This window comes from Laetiporus sulphureus, assembly GCF_001632365.1.
Source record: "Laetiporus sulphureus 93-53 unplaced genomic scaffold LAESUscaffold_4, whole genome shotgun sequence".
In the NCBI taxonomy this organism is placed as follows: domain Eukaryota; kingdom Fungi; phylum Basidiomycota; class Agaricomycetes; order Polyporales; family Laetiporaceae; genus Laetiporus; species Laetiporus sulphureus.
In genome coordinates this window covers 129,409-145,011 of record NW_024468513.1, presented here as the reverse complement: position 1 = coordinate 145,011, position 15,603 = coordinate 129,409, and the positions used below count along the sequence as shown (strand labels likewise).

General features: G+C 55.0%; 6 protein-coding genes across 6 annotated transcripts; 4 read left to right on the top strand and 2 right to left on the bottom strand.

Moving 5' to 3' along the window:
- Window positions 1-836: 836 nt before the first annotated feature.
- On the bottom strand, window positions 837-1,720 carry LAESUDRAFT_618880 (glycopeptide; the record flags this gene model as incomplete). The annotated part of the gene is made up of 8 exons (XM_040903247.1): window positions 837-937; window positions 1,003-1,037; window positions 1,105-1,134; window positions 1,201-1,306; window positions 1,366-1,379; window positions 1,439-1,518; window positions 1,574-1,589; window positions 1,653-1,720. Coding segments are annotated over 8 exons (450 nt in total), but the record flags the coding sequence as incomplete, so codon positions are not given.
- Window positions 1,721-2,888: 1,168 nt separating this feature from the next.
- LAESUDRAFT_341679 (uncharacterized protein) lies at window positions 2,889-4,984 on the bottom strand. Its single transcript, XM_040902091.1, has 9 exons — window positions 4,594-4,984; window positions 4,525-4,540; window positions 4,389-4,468; window positions 4,303-4,316; window positions 4,137-4,242; window positions 4,052-4,081; window positions 3,952-3,986; window positions 3,817-3,889; window positions 2,889-3,248 (listed from the first exon to the last, which is right to left on the bottom strand). Exons 1-9 carry the CDS (start codon window positions 4,686-4,688, stop codon window positions 3,110-3,112), a joined length of 588 nt encoding a protein of 195 aa, XP_040768367.1. The 5' UTR covers window positions 4,689-4,984; the 3' UTR covers window positions 2,889-3,109.
- An 822-nt stretch (window positions 4,985-5,806) lies between these two features.
- Window positions 5,807-6,219, top strand: LAESUDRAFT_341572 (uncharacterized protein). The gene has a single exon (XM_040902090.1). It carries the CDS (start codon window positions 5,853-5,855, stop codon window positions 6,075-6,077), a length of 225 nt encoding a protein of 74 aa, XP_040768366.1. The 5' UTR covers window positions 5,807-5,852; the 3' UTR covers window positions 6,078-6,219.
- Window positions 6,220-7,234: 1,015 nt separating this feature from the next.
- On the top strand, window positions 7,235-12,807 carry LAESUDRAFT_720978 (uncharacterized protein). Its single transcript, XM_040907932.1, has 11 exons — window positions 7,235-8,187; window positions 8,526-8,606; window positions 8,663-9,719; window positions 9,768-9,987; window positions 10,040-10,120; window positions 10,168-10,283; window positions 10,338-10,816; window positions 10,879-11,154; window positions 11,208-11,555; window positions 11,610-12,173; window positions 12,253-12,807. Exons 1-11 carry the CDS (start codon window positions 7,255-7,257, stop codon window positions 12,598-12,600), a joined length of 4,503 nt encoding a protein of 1,500 aa, XP_040768365.1. The 5' UTR covers window positions 7,235-7,254; the 3' UTR covers window positions 12,601-12,807.
- Window positions 12,808-12,925: 118 nt separating this feature from the next.
- On the top strand, window positions 12,926-13,628 carry LAESUDRAFT_644158 (NADH dehydrogenase 21 kDa subunit; the record flags this gene model as incomplete). The annotated part of the gene is made up of 4 exons (XM_040903834.1): window positions 12,926-12,995; window positions 13,050-13,163; window positions 13,217-13,337; window positions 13,394-13,628. The coding sequence occupies 4 exons, from the start codon at window positions 12,926-12,928 to the stop codon at window positions 13,626-13,628; spliced, it is 540 nt and encodes a 179-aa protein (XP_040768364.1).
- A 271-nt stretch (window positions 13,629-13,899) lies between these two features.
- On the top strand, window positions 13,900-15,493 carry LAESUDRAFT_671961 (uncharacterized protein; the record flags this gene model as incomplete). Its single annotated transcript, XM_040905480.1, has 6 exons — window positions 13,900-14,094; window positions 14,158-14,220; window positions 14,338-14,864; window positions 14,926-15,145; window positions 15,204-15,269; window positions 15,323-15,493. The coding sequence occupies exons 1-6, from the start codon at window positions 13,909-13,911 to the stop codon at window positions 15,491-15,493; spliced, it is 1,233 nt and encodes a 410-aa protein (XP_040768363.1). The 5' UTR covers window positions 13,900-13,908.
- Between the last annotated feature and the right edge of the window lie 110 nt (window positions 15,494-15,603).

Below are 15,603 nucleotides of genomic sequence, written 5' to 3'. Positions count from 1 at the left end.
GCTCGCCGGTTGTAGCTAATCGCAGAGGCATTGAGACGCGCAGTGCCAGGACCAGGGCACCGCGTCCAGCGGAGAGAGGGTAGACGACAGGTCGGAAGTGGGCGGAGAAACGAGTAGCGAGTAAGAAAGGGGTAGCGTAAAGCGCAACGAGTGCAGGCAAGAATTTAATAGGCCCAGCAGAAGTCGACGCGAGAGGTGACAAGGAATAACGTAAGTAGAGTAGAGTGCGGAGCGCACGCGAAGTAACGGAAGGGAGCATATTTAGCGCGAACAGAGCCCTGGATTGGATCTCAACGCGATTGGCTGGGATTACGAGGGACTGCTCAGTGGAGCAAGCCACTTGCCCTCTTCGCGGCCTCCATGCGCGAGTGGCGACGGCGCGTACTCCGAAGGTTGTGCACGGCAGGCGTCGGCTCAAGCTCGGCAACATCCTGGACGTTGCTCCTGGCGATACGGAGGGCACGCTTGGCGTTCCTGGTAGCGCACTTCGCTGTGTTGCTTGCTGCTACCGCAGACGACGTCGCATTTGCTAAAGACGAGGAGACAGCGATGGAAGACGAGCTCGACGAAGGAGCAGCGGAAGAGGATGTCGCCACCAAGACGGCAGCAGACGTCGAGAAGGCGGACTCAGTCGAGGAAGCAACGTAGCTGGAAGAAGCAACATATGTTGAGGAAGGCGCAGGCGCTGCAACGCTCGACGAGCTAGCAGCACCACTGGAGGAGCCAGACGAGCCAGAAGAGCCCGTGAGGCTGCTCACGTCAACGGTGGTAGCATCGACGCAGAAAGCGATGAGCAGGTCAACCTGTAATCAACGGTCAATCAGACGGGCATGTGAACAGCAAGCTCGGCATAAACATACGTCGTTGTCTTCGCAAGCGACCTGAACTGTAGTGTCGTCGGAGTAGAAGAAGGCAGTCGAGCAGTCAGCGCTAGCGCCTGGATCATGTTAAAGGATGATCAGCGCTGATTAACACAAGCGTGAATAACTGCCGATCACTGACAGTTGGCGCCAGTGTTGGGGCATCCGTTGTAGTAGCTGTACAACAAGACAATCAAATCAGACGAGGCTGAGCCGAGCGCAACAACTGGCATCGGTTGCTAACCTGAAGGAGCCTTGGACGTTATACGTGTGCCTGTGAGACGTGGCAAGGTTGGTTGGCGTCGCGGTAGCAATGCCAAGAGAAGAGGCGAAAACTCACGGGTCAATGAGACTGATGTCCGACGACGAGCCCGTACCAGGTGCGGTGGGGTTGACGAGGGTCATCTCAATGATCATGCAGTTCTCGCCGTTGTACTCGCAATCGCCTGATGGAGAGACAATGAGTATATGCGCAGTTCAACCATTGCTATATTGGCCAGCGCACCAGTTTGGAGATAGCTGTGAGCAATCGCGGTCGTTTAGCGAGCGTTGAGAGTGATAGGTGGAGGTTTACATACGCGATGCTAGACGAAATGGGACCGTCGGAGGTGTAGGGTTCACCAGTCGACACGGTCTGTCCTCCCACGATGAGGTAAGGCTGTTACTACGCTCAGTCTCGCGTCCCCGACAACGTCGACGCGTCAAGAGCTCACCGTTCCATACCCACATCTACGTCGCATACCGTGTCAGCTCCAAAATTACTGATATCATAATATGCAGCGGATCACGTACTGATTGTCGAAACTGATGGTGTGCGTCTCAGCACGAACGCTGGCCGCCAAAAGAGAGGTGGCGAGGACAGCAGAAATGAGAGTGAACGACATTGTAAAAGACGGTGGTGGGTACGGAAACGAAAAGAGAGCGTCGGGACGGCAAGCAGCGAAAGAGCGACAGCAAGCAGGCGAGTTATATATTGCGGCAGAGAGACACGCAACAGGCGCCCGTAGCGCTCCCTCAAAACGTACACCCGAAAAAGGCAAGCCCCCGCAGCGTTAGCGGCCCAGGCCTCGCCAAGCGTTCGCGCCCACGTGACTGCCGCCCCCCGCAACGCCACCGCTCTCGCGGATTCCCTTCGAATTCTACCTGAAACAGGGTCCCGCACAAACGGCGCACCGTCAGGCACAGCGCACGCAGAGTTGATGCACAACATGTTCGACAAATCGGCGATGTATTTAGCACGATCCACGTACGTAGAGCTACATGCAAACACAACAAATATAGGTTTCAACGCAGCCCAGCTCGCTTTCGCGCTTCCCAGCACGACACCACCGAGCAGCTCATGCTGCCCTACCCAGGGCGTCGCGGCCACCAGGGGCCAGCGCACAGTAGATCCTAGATCACCAGAAAAAAAACACGACATATACAAAGACCACAGAATAGAGCTGAGACATAAATCACGGAGGATAAAGACTCATGGAGGGACCCGACCGCAATTTGAAAGTGAACGTGAAGATGAACAATGAGCGATCGCATATCGGGGGAGAGCCGGAGACAAGGAGAAGGGACGAGCGCACACGCGTGCCGGGGAGGCTCTGCTTCCAGGCCGGTGCCGATGAGGCGTCAGCATGCCGCTTAGTGCGAACGAACGTGCGGGTGAAGTGCACGGCGAGCCAACCCCGCACCGCCGTGGTGGCTGCGTCGCTTGGTCGCGATCGCGCTCGTCAGGACGTTCTTCGCAGGCTCTGAGCGCTTCGCCCGCATAGCACGACGCGTCACGCTTGAGGAATCGCTTGAGGAATCGCATGATACCGCGCTCGAGGTTGCCGACGCAGCAGCAGAGGACGTGGCGGACGCGGACGCGGCAGCGCTTGACGCGGGGTCAGCGGAAGAGGTAGGAACGACAGCGCTTGAGGAGCCGACCACGGCAGACGAGGAGACGACGGCAGAGCTGGAGGCAGCAACAGCCGTGCCCGAGGCAGCAGCAGCAGAGCTCGAGACAGCAGCAGAAGAGCTGGCCTCACCCACCACGGCGGACGCGCTTGCACTGGCAGACCCGACTGCACTGGACGAAGCAACAGCAGCCGACGAGCTTGCAGCCGCTGCACTGGACGATGCGACAAGCACAGGCGAGGACACGACAGCAGTGCTCGTCGCGACCGGAGCTGAACCACTCGACGTAGTGAGAGGGTCCGTCAAGCCGGTATTCGTGGGGCGAACGCGGCAGGACGCCACCGAAGTGACAGTGACAGTCACAGTAACGATCTGAGAAGAGACCTCAACGGTCGATACGGCCGATGTGACGACGGGGACGGAAGAAGTGCTGACGACCGCAGCGCTGGACACAACTGCTGAAGAAGACTCAACAGCAGAGGTGGCAGCGACAATAGAGGATGGGTTAACCGCAGACGAGGCGGCGACGACAATGGAGGAGGACACAACCGCAGATGAGGTGGCGACGGCAGCAGAGGATGACTCGACCTCAGTCGAGGTAGGCTCGGAGCAATCGTATGTCTCCGTATCGGTAGGGTCGGCCTCCGCCGAAGAGGTCGCGACAGCAGAAGACGCCACAACCGAGGAAGATGGCACGGGCAGGAGGACCTTGTTGCTCGAGATCGCAAAGGCACTCGAAGATGCGGCCACAGATGAAGCAACTGCGCTCGACGTGACAACCGCACTGCTGGAAATGACAGCAGAGGAGCTGACAACAGCAGCGGAAGAGCTAACAGCAGATGCCGACGCGGACGACGCGCTCGCAGAGGAAGCGGAGACAGCAATCGACGACGATGCTGACGCAGATGCCGAGGCCGAAGAAGAGGAACCAGAGGAGGAACCGGAGGAAGAGACGTCATCGGGGTTGATCGTGGTGGCATCCGCGCAGAACGCAATCAACAGGTTGACCTGATCAGAAATTAAAAGTCAACAACGCGAACGAGCAGGCGGTAAGGTACGTACGTTGTTATCCTCGCAGGCTACCTGGACTTGGTTGTCGTCAGAGTTGTAGAAAGCGTCAGTGCAGTCAGAGCTGGCGCCTGTCAAACGTGAAGAGGACACGATTAACTCGGGTACAAAAGGAGCCAACAAGTGTACTCACAGTTAGCGCCCGTGTTGGCGCAGCCGTCATAGTAACTGTTAGTATTGAGAGCCGGTCAGCGTGTCTGTGGCACAACCGGTAGGTCAATTGCAATCCTCACCTGAACGAGGTCTGCACGTTATAGGTATGACTGAAACAGACAGCGTCAGGTCAAGCTTTGAAAACTGCAGAAAATTCAAACTCACGGAGCGATCAGGCTGATGTCTGCCGAAGACCCAGTCCCAGGAGCGGTGGGATTGGTGAGAGTGAGCTCGACGAGCGCACAGTTCTCGCCGTTCCATCCACAATCACCTAAAAGCGTCGCATGAGATTAAATTTGTTTGCTGTGGCGCAACAGCAGATTTTACGAACCAGTTTGCAGGTATCTGAGTAAGGAAAGATTATTCTAAGTCACAAACGCCGTCTCCATGCTAATAGAACGTGACGGCAACACTCACGCAATTACGGAGCTAATGGCGCCCTCTCCCGTGTACACAGAGCCGTTGGATAGGAGCGTACCGCCCTGAATAAGTTGAGGCTGCACGGGTGTTAGTTAAACCGTGCCAGTCATCTTATCACCGTGTGCCGACTCACATATCCATACCCGCACCTGAACTGCTCGTCAGAAACCGCTGGACACGTTCGACCAGCACATGAACTTACTGATTATCAAACATAACACTATGCGTCTCAGCCTTCACGCCGGAAGTCGCCAAAAGAGTGACGGCGAGCGCAGCCGCAGAAAAAAGAGTGTACATTTTGCCGGGATGTCTTGGGTATGTGAGGTCGAAGAGAATGTGGGTGCGGATGCGGCGGCGTGAGGGGAAAGAGGGGAAGGGACGCGGCCTAAGTAGGCTTGCGCGGGCGGAGATGAAGGGAACGAGGAGGTGGTGGGAGGATGGATGGAAGGGAAGACAAGAGCAACGAACTAAAAGATGGTTGCGAAGTGCGATCAATGGACCCCGGGTACCGTCCCATTAGCAACAAGACTCGGGAAAATTCTGTTGTTCGTGGGATCAGCGCATATAATTCCACGGGCGACGTGCCCGCACTGGCTGCGCGCTCGGGCCTCGGAGCTTGCCTAGACCATTCGTTTTGTCGCGTTCGGCAGCTTTGGCCACATGGAGTCCTAGGGACGATGTGCTGATTGCTGCGGCGGTGATGCTGCCATGGTACCTGTGAGGAATATTTGGCAGCGGTTGTGTCGACCTGGATGCACGACACACAGACGGGATCAAGAGTCCTGCATATGCATCCGCATATCAGATCATTGATCGAAACGCAATGCGACCCGGAAGCAACTCCAGCCACACCTCCATTTTATAGGGGACAGAGCTCGTCTTTTCGTACTCGCAAGAAAGCGGGCAGAAGGCGAGCAATCATAACAGCTGTCAGACTTTGGTGTACGCCCAATTACCATTCAGTCCCCCTTTATGTAAATGGGAATTGAAGCGTCTCGGTGATGTTTGGGCGCCGGACGCGGCAAGGAGGGTGCCGTCGCAAGTAATATGTGTATAGCGCCCTCAAACTTTTCTTTGGTGCCTGTTGCCATCGCCTCCGATTTGACCATAGCAACGTCGAAAGGGCCCCCACAGCAACAGCTCATGCCGCCACAGGAAAATGCAGGTGAGAGGTGAGAAATTACTTCGGATGCGAGTTCAGTCATGAAACAAGGACGCCAATCGATTTTGATGTTCTGAAGGCGGTGGCGAATGAATCGATTTCCACGATGCTTCATCCGATGAGGCGCAACCAGAACGAATGATGTCGATGGGAGGCAATCTTTCATGATTTCTCAAATGATTCTGAGAGAACTCCAATCGGCAAGCAGCCCGACAAGTGACACATTTTATGGAACGCAAGTCCGTCTTGGCTTGCCTTTTCTGAGGAGGCAAGCGCCTGAATAGAGCACATGCAATTTAATGACTGCAACACCATTCATTCTGACATTTTGGCAAGGCCATGTCCCGATAATAACAGGACTTCCCGTTCAACCTTCATCATTGTGGCGATACTTACGGTGTTTGAGCCCCGGAGACCAAGGGTCCGGTTACCAATGGAGAGTTAGCAGGTCTGACACACGGCTCCGGAGTGCCTCGGGTCTGCTCGTCGCAAGGAAAGGCAACCCCGAAGAAAATGAGAGATAAAAGAGGGCGGCGTGTCGACACTATTTCATCGCGGAGACGAATAGGCTGGCACGCGAGCCGCAGAGCGTCCCATGTCGCATGCGACCGGCATATTTGTCCTATGCGTCTAGATGGCGCCACGTTTGATTCTGCATGATTGCTGCATAAATGATCGGAAAGGAACGAATGCAACGTGCACAAGGACAACAACCATCCAGACAGGCGACGTACGCCACGAACGCGGATGTCTGCAAGGCAGGATCAAGCTACGTACCGATATCACGTTTCGCGGAAATTGCCATGATCGACATGAACAATTCCGTTGAAACCTTTTATAGATCAAGCGAGCACGATGGGTGCGGTGTTGGCCTGCGAATGGCGGTAACAGAGCCCAGTTGTCGGATATTGCGCCTCGAAGACCAGAACATGGTTGCCAAATCCTGAACAGCTGGTGGACGACTGTCGACACAGACAACCTGACAGTCGCAAGCGCATACATACATGTCTGGGCGAGAAGTGTAAAAGTTAAACGAGACTGCACGTTTCGGCACTGAAGGAGTGAGGGGCGAATCAAGCAAGGATACCGTCAGTGCCATGTCCACCGGATTCGACGATAAACGAGGAGAGCTGTCTCGCCACCTCACAAGTGCACGTTCAAGCGAGTAGCAAGAGGTGGATAGTCGAATGCGTGTTGTGCTACCAAGTGTGTGACAGAGAGCCAGTAGCGAGATCACACCGCATGAAAGGCTCGCCATAAATACATCATCCGGTCAGATTCAACGCAAAGGCATGAGATGAGGGTTCTGCAGCAAGGATTCCATGCGGAAAGGTACAGTTCGGAATCAAGCATTGAGAACATTCAGACCTTTTTTGAACGAAACGAGGAGGCTAAGGGGATTGCGAGTAGGGTACGCGCGCAGAAGATTTAGAAATGCAGGAAACACGCAGACAGGCTAGGTCGATCGCACCCCACATTTATCGCGCATGCATCGCTCGCGCATCCCTGTCACAGGAACATCCATAATGCGTGCATCTAGGCGAGGACGCACCATGCGATTTCGGACGCAAATATGTACACGCACCTTCCTGTGAGCGTAGGTTCCCTCTCCTGAACGACGCTGCGTGAAGCCTCGCCGTCACAGAGTCGACTGCATTTAATATGGTGTAATGGGAGCGACATTCAGACCAAAGACTCGCGATGCTACTGCTCGAAAGGCCAGAAGATGCAAGACACCGACCAGACGTCAGGTCGGTAAGGCAATGGATGGTCGGACAGGCGAAGAAAAACGCTTCACGTGTGGGTATCAATCTGAAGCAAGATCGAGCCGGGCGCTTGCGCGAATGTGCCTGCTCAACGACGACAACGACGACGACGACGCCCACCCTGGCCTCGCTCTTCAAGCAGCCTTCGCCGCGGTCACCAGCGCCGCCCCCCTCGTCCTTTCCATCCGCTTTCCAGCCAGTCGCCTCTCACGATCCCCATGTCCCATCCCGGCGCACCTCTCGGACCGACTTAGACTTCGAGCACGCCCTTCGCACTGGCGGCACGGTGCTACTCAGGGAAAGTTTTGACCTCGATAATCTAGGCGCAGACAGTTCTTCCACGTCGAGCTTCCTACCCCCCTCGTCACCCTCACCTCGGAAGTCGTTCACTGGCCTCTTGCCTGCCACTCCAACCGTTATTCCGCCCACGCCAATCCCGCGTGCAGGACCTTCTACGTCTTCTTCCGCGCAGTCACCTGCATCTATTCTTCCGTTATTCTCGAGCGGTGAGATGCTCTCGGACTCTCCCGGCAGCGATTATGAGACGCGGCGACGTTCCCTGTACCGTTCGCCTGGCACCGCTAGCAGTCCCGATCTCGCTACGCTACTGCGGAAAGCGAAGGAACGCAATGCGGCTGCGAATAAGGATGCGTCCAAGGCACATGAATCGTCAAGTCCACAGCACAGAGCTTTCAGCCGTCAGCGATCGACCATTTCTACTACGCCTTCATTGTCCTCTTCTCCGGAGATCACGCCAGCAACCAGAAACAGATCTTTGAAGCCGAGCCAAGTACTTGGGGTGAACGTAGACCAAGTCTCGAGCCCTGACTGGGCGTGGACGAGCCCGCGATCAGCGGTTCCTCCAAAGGTGCGTCTCACTTTTGCTGGTGTACCGTGGCGATTTGAACGGAAGGATGCTCGGTATTCGGTGAAGTTGCATACCCCGGAATATGGCATTGGCCGGTGTGAGCTTTATAACGGGCTTATGCTGTGCGTCAGGATACGTAGACGTGAGCTACCTGATCATCTGTCAGACAGCAGCAATATGTCTCTCTCAGTTGGTTCATCTCGATGTGTCTTGACAGTAACCATGTCTCGCACTGCAACTTCCCTATTCACGCTAGCATCACAGTAGCATTGATGCACGTTCTCCGTGGTGCACCAGCGTATACTCTGGCTTACTGCGACTTACTACTCGTCATGCAGAGCGGCAAGTCCTCCGTAAGGCAGAAGACGTCCGCCTTCCTCGGAAGGATGCTCGGATCGCCTAATACCAGGGAGAGATCTGTAAGCTGAGCCGGATTAATTAATTGGCTTCGTCTTGACACGCCGACATCACGCAGCGCACAATCAACTCGTCACCATCAACTACCTCCGTGGCTTCTTATCCGTCCACGCCGCTCATGGACGCTTTCACGCCACCTGTGCCCCCCATTCCGCCCAAGTACGTCTCACCACGTCCCGACCCCGTTGACCTCTTCAGCGATACCAGCTCGGGCGACGTCCACAAGGTGCTGGCAACTGCGCCCAGCAGCAGCAACAGTCGTTCATCCGATCTTAGTGATCAGAGTCTGGTGCTCGTAGAGGTGGGAGTTTTGCAAAATAGGTCTCGCTCACCGTCACCGACAACGACTCTACGGCAGCGCCCGTCCGACGCCGGTGCATCCGCTAGGCATATCCGGGCAGCGAGCCGGAGCAAACGGCGAAGCATGAGTGTCAGCGACGCAGATCTGAAGAAGCTAATGGGTATGGGAGCTCCTATGGGACACCTGTCAGGCGAAGGGCACAGAACGGATGCACTAGGTTTGGGCCTCGACACGGCCCTCAACGGAATCATGACAGACTTCAGAGGGGAGTTGTCACAATTAGACCCGATATCGGCAGCTCCGCTCGACTTGCAGTATCTATCGACCTCCGCCAGAAGACCCCAGCTCGCTACGCTTCGAGCTCGTAGCGATGGCGTTGCGGCTCGATCGCAACCCGTTGACAACTCAAGGCCGTTGTCAAAGCATGCTTCCTCGTCACCAGCAGATATACCCGCGCCCACGCCGACTGTTACTCTCCAACCTGCAGAATCATCTGTATGCTCGAGCTCGGCATTGTCATCACCTGATACCCCATCACCAATTGATTCCTTTCCTCCTCGCTCGTCCTCCTCTCAGGGATACTCCCAAATGACGCTTCGCTCTCGCTCTGGCTCGAGTTCGATGGTGCCTCCCCGAACAGCTTCCCTGAAGTATGCACCACGTTCTCCATCCGTGCGCAAAGGGAGCTCGCATTCACATACACACTCGCGGTCGCGTGATGCGGACCGGTTGCGAGTACATCACCGATCGACTGCATCCACTTCGGAGCCTTCATTAGTACCGGAGAGCTACAGAGATGAGCTTGGCCGAGTCCGTGAGCATAGTCGTACTGTTTATGTTGTGCCGTCCTCATCCAGTGTAGGTTCTGCGCCGAGAATAGCGGCAAGCTCGCAACAGGATCTCACAACAAGCGATCTGCTGGCGGTGAGGTACAACCTTACCCCGCGAGAACGGCAGAGTCCGATGAGAGGCGAAGAAACCGCTGAGCTGGACAGCAGAGGGAAGGAGTTGGCAGCACGGTGCTGGGCGGAGGACGAGGAGTTCTTGGCGAAGGACAAGATTGCCGAGTGGCTCGGTGGACAGTACGTGATTCACGGTGTCTTCTTACACTCAGAATGTCTGATCGACGAGCAGGAGCCTCATCAACAAGACTGCCTTACGTCACTACATGGACAACTTCGACTTCTCCGATATGCGCCTCGACCATGCGTTCAGGTATGCAACTGTTTGCGCATCCCATCTGGATGCTGACCGGGTGGCAGACGGCTCTGCGGCAAATTGTACCTTAAGGCTGAGACTCAACAAGTGGATCGTATCCTCGAAGAGTTCGCGCGGCGTTACTTTCAATGCAATCCCACGTCAATTCTCGGCAGTGCCGGTAAGCTTTTTCGTACGGTGGTTGCATTCTGGGTACTGACTGACCCTGGCTTAGGCGTCGTTCACGCTGTCACATACTCCTTACTGCTTTTGAATACAGACTTGCATGTGGCGGATCTGGCTCAGCGAATGTCCCGTGGGCAGTTTGTCCGTAATACTCTCGCCACAATTATGCAGCCGGATAACTCGAACAGCGATCTGTCATATGATGACTGGACGAGCTTCCGGGCTGGCTCGGAGAGCGACATTGGCGGAGCGACGGTGCGGGGACGCGCCAAGCGAAGTGACAGCATCATCAGCTGGAACAGTGTCACCACCCGAGACGGAGGCGTCGTGGCTTCCCCTACGGCGGACCACCCTCCACGTCGACCCAGTTCCGTGTCAGATGGCGTTACACAGCACCATGGGAATGGCAGTGCAGTATCGGTCGCTTTTTCGGCACGACAAGAGTCAAAAGCGCCAGAACGTGATGCCCCTCCTTCAGCGGTTGTCCATGGTCGCAACTGGGAGAATGAGATCGAGAGTCTGCTTAAGGTCAGCATTTACTCATTCGCCCGACCCTTTTCAGCTCATACGTACCTTCATCGGTATGATAGGATATGTACAATGCTGTGAAGAGCCAGCAGATCTTGCAGCCCATCAACAGCACTTTCATGGCGAGGTCATCCACGTCATCATTGACTCCACATGGTCCTTTGCTGCGCCAGCGAAGTTTGCGTGGACCTCCTGATCGTCTGGCAAACCTGAAGCGAGGCAGTATACGTGGTCTGCAGTCGATCCTCCACACGCAAAGCGGCGTCAGCCCTTATAGCAGCAACAGTAGCATCGATGGGCGGGCCAGTCCGGCGCCGAGTTTCGCAAATTCCGTTGACGTGAGTTCTGAGTTCTTTTTGAGGTGTAATAGCTTGGTCGACATGAAACGTAGAACGTCCATGCCTCATCGACAACGCTGATTACGCCTGCCATTGGCTTCGCATCCAATCTTTCGCATACCATCATACGGGAAGCCCAAGAAGACGATCATAGCTTCAAGAGCAATGGTTCTAGCACGGACATCAGTATCACTGACGAAGAGCTGGCGCTCCTGGGTGCTCCATGGGCAAAGGAAGGAATGCTCTGTCGGAAGCAATACTGGGAGTCGACAGGAAAGCGGGCCAAGTCAAAGGCATGGATGGATGTGTTCGTTGTCATTCAGAAGGGAGAGCTTAGTATGTTCGTCTTCGGCGAACACGCTCATGGCCAGTCCACTGTTGTAGGTGGCGGTAACTGGCATGTACGTGATTTTATCCTAGCTTGTTCGCTTTGACACTGAGCCTTCATCACATAGGAGAACGCACAGTCGGTTGGAAAGATCATACTCGCGCATTCGCTGGCACATGGTCTGCCGCCTCCTGGGTACAACCGGCAGCGACCACATTGCATGGTATTGACGCTGTCGAACGGGGCCGTTTACTTCTTCCAGGCAGGGACTGAGGAGCTTGTCAACGAATGGGTGGCAACTTGCAACTATTGGGCTGCACGACAAAGCAAGGAACCACTCGCTGGTGGTGTTTCCAACATGGAGTACGGCTGGAACCGTGTGCTGGATCCTATAACGCGTGTCCGATCCATCTCAGAGGACAACTATTCTACGCATGAAGCGGAAACTGAGGACGGCGTCAGCATTAGGAGCGGACGTAGTCGGCTCAGGGAGTTTGCTGCTACTGTACGAGCGGAGAAGTCTCCATGGGTTGACAGGACGTTCATCAATGACTGGAAGCCGCCCATGCCTCCCACAGTGCCGAGTACCCATGATGAGGAAACGCAGATGGAGGCTTTGCAGAAGCATGTGGGGTCGCTAAAGGCCGAGCTCAAGCAACATAACGAGCTGCGGGAACCCATGAATAACCTGGTAAGTGGCCCCTCGTGCTGCCTAGTGGTGACCGCTAGCTCACATATCCCCCGCACGCTCGATCTCGTCAATGCACCAGTATCAGCCCCGCTCATCGAATGCTGCAAAGGCGATGAGCAACTGGGAGAAGAAATCTCAATATCTGCTGGCAGAGATCATCAAGTACGACTCGTACATAGAGTCGCTACAGGCTGCGATGTCGCTCCGGTTGAAGAGACGAGGAGAAAAGGCTTTGGAGCGGGCCCTGGTGGTCTCGAGTCCAACCGAGGAGGAGTTCTCAGACACGGCTATAAAGTCTAAGTGGAGGGGGCAGCCTGATCAGGACACCATCGAGGAGGGAGAGGAGCCCCCTGCGAGCGCAGGTGTCCTGTCGATGCCGACGCATCGGAGAGAGATGGCGCAAATAGGCGACGATGACGATACTTGATGACTGCCATGCTCTCGTACGTGTACCTGGTATTTAGTTACTGTACTCACGATCTTTATGATGCTAGTAATGGAATATCTGGAGGATTTCAATCATAGCCTTTGTAGGTGAAAAGTACACCGTGTTTAGTGTAATAGTGTAGATGGAAGAGTCCCTCTCTTCCACGAATTGTTTTCTGGGGAGGATACAAACAAATCTATCCAGGGCGAAAGTCAAATTGCGCATGGGGAGAGCGGAAATCGTTCGGATGTGGCCGCTATGCGTACGCACGTGCATGGGCGCTCACAACGCTGACCCTCGGTGGAGGTGGTCCGCACACTAACCCATGGCTACTCGCAAGTTCGCGGATTCAACGCGGTACCATCTCAGCCCTAAGGGCTTTTGGAAGAAGTTCAGTGCGTGCAATGTTATTAACTCTGTGAGCCTGTACTGATTGGGTACGATCCCAGGGGATGCCGTTGTCATAAATCCCGAGATATCTAGTGGTCTCCCGTTGCCCGGTGTGTTCAGATATCCTCCTCCAGGATCGAGACCAGAGGTGTACGCTACACCGGCTACCAAGGGTGAGTGTTGGTGTGACCTCTATAACCGAGACTGTGTACGACAAGTGCTGCAGCGTCCGACCCTGCACAAAACCCATACTGGAAGCGTGATGTCCGACGCGTTTACCCTCAGCTGTCCGTTGTGACACAGACAGAACTCTCCTCCCTTCTCATTCAACACTCTCAGGCTCCAGCGTACGTTCCCGCTTACGAAACCAGCACTCACCGAAATTTACCTGACATATCCATAGTGTTGCTGCACCCGCTGAAGGAGAAGCCGCCGATGGATCTTCTGTGCCCGCGACCGCGCCAGAGCCGATAGAGCTGACTGCTGCAATCGCCAAGGTCTCTTCCGCCGGGAAACTGTTCTCGGAGTCCAAGTTGCCTCCGACACTCCCTGTTTCCAGCAAGCGCTGGATACCTGAACGTGTTGACGATGCTCCGCATGATCCTAGCGCATATTTCCCCATGTTGCTGTACAAGTAGATCATTTCTTTGTAGAGTAATGGATTGCCTGCATCCCCTGGCCGAAACTCAGCGAGTGGCGTATATAGTGGAACTTGAACGAGAACGGTTGATTGAATTGCTCATTTTGGACATGCCTTTACACTGTCGTGACCACTTCCTCAGCCCTCCATTCCTACGACACCCATCAGTGTAGCATATCCTTCTCGTCACTTCATCCTCTTGTATACTTCTGCAGCATTAACGGGCTGCTCCACATAGTTTTAGCTGCTAAACTCGTTCGTGACTCTACGCAGCAACAATGTCGACCGCCGAGTCGCTTCCTCCATCAGCTATTGCCGCCGGCTCCTCTGTAGCAGACCAGGCAGCAGCTTTCGCAGAGGATCCTAGGGTACATTTTGACCGCGCGGCAGGGGCGTGGAGGTTTGAGAACGATGATGGAAGCGAGTTGGAGTACGATGCAGCAAAGGGGGCATGGGTTCCTGTGGTGCGTCCCTTAGACTTTCCCTGCTAGCTTCTACCCGAACATGTGAACTCTGGGCATGTATAGCTCGACGAAGACTTGGTGAAGGCGCAGCAGGCCGCCTATTCTGTAGCAGGCGTTGACGAAGAGGTGAGGTCTACTATCCCAGGACCACCAGCTCTTCCTTCGACTCATTAGCGTGAATGCTTTCCTCAACCACACTCTGCCATGCTTGCTTGTATCCTCGTACCGGTTTTGTTTTGCTAGACTCCTGCCGCGCCCGTTCTTAAACGGACTAAGAAGCGCAAAGAGCCCGAAGACTACACCTCGAGCACCGTCGGCTCGATCTCAGGCCCTGCCGTCAAGCGAGGCAAGGTGTCCAACGGACAAGCCGCCGCGCCCGAGCGCAAGTCGAAGAACACCGCCGTCTACGTGACCGGTCTCCCGCTAGATACCGAGGCGGATGAGGTCGTGGCGCGCTTCTCCAAGTTCGGCCTGATCGAGGAGGACGACAAGGGCCATCCGAAGGTGAAGCTGTACGCGCGCGAGGACGGAACGTTCAGCGGCGACGCGCTCGTCGTGTATTTCAAAGAGGAGTCGGTGGACCTCGCGGAGCGGCTGTTGGACGACGACGAGCTGCGGATTGGCGATCCGAAAACGCGCATGCGTGTGCAGAAGGCTGAGTTTGGCCATAAGCATGAGATGAGCGAGGGAGGGGCGGAGGGAGAAGCGAAGCCCAGGAAGACGATGGCAGACAAGAAGAAGGCCACAAAGCGAATCGGAAAGATGCAGAAGTACGCCTGATAGCTGATGTACTGCATTCATGAACTAACTGCTTCAATCATATCACTCTAGGAAGCTGGGCGAATGGGATGATGAAGATGGTTTCGGCCCTTCCAGGACAGAAGAGGACAAGGCGCCAGTAGTAAATAAGAACAACCGGATAGTTGTCCTCAAGCACATGTTCACATCAAAGGAATTGGAAGAGGACGCGTCATTACTGCTCGACTTGAAGGAAGATGTACGAGAGGAGTGTTCGACACTGGGTGAGGTGACGAACGTTGTACTATATGACGTGCGTACAGTGCTTTCCGTCTTGCGCGACCTTCACTCATCTCTCATCCCACCTTCAGAAAGAGCCAGAAGGCATCATGACCGTCAAGTTCCGAGACCCTATCAGCGCTCAAGCGTGTATAATAGTAAGCACGGCGTTCCAAATCCACCTGATGTTTGTCTAACAGGACCAATACAGAAAATGAACGGACGATTTTTCGCAGGACGGAGAGTGGAAGCTTTCTTATACGCAGGAAAGCAACGGTTCAAGCGAAGTGCAGACGAGTCCTCGTTCGCAGAGGGTGATGACGAGGGCGAAAAGAAACGCTTGGACGACTTCGCTAAATGGTTGATGACAGAGGGCGACTGACTTTCACTTACTTGTACTGATATCTATACATGGCCTGCCATGGATCGCGCGCCGCATTACCATACATCTATCTTTTAGTATATCTTGGGAAAGCAAAAGCGAATTGCGAT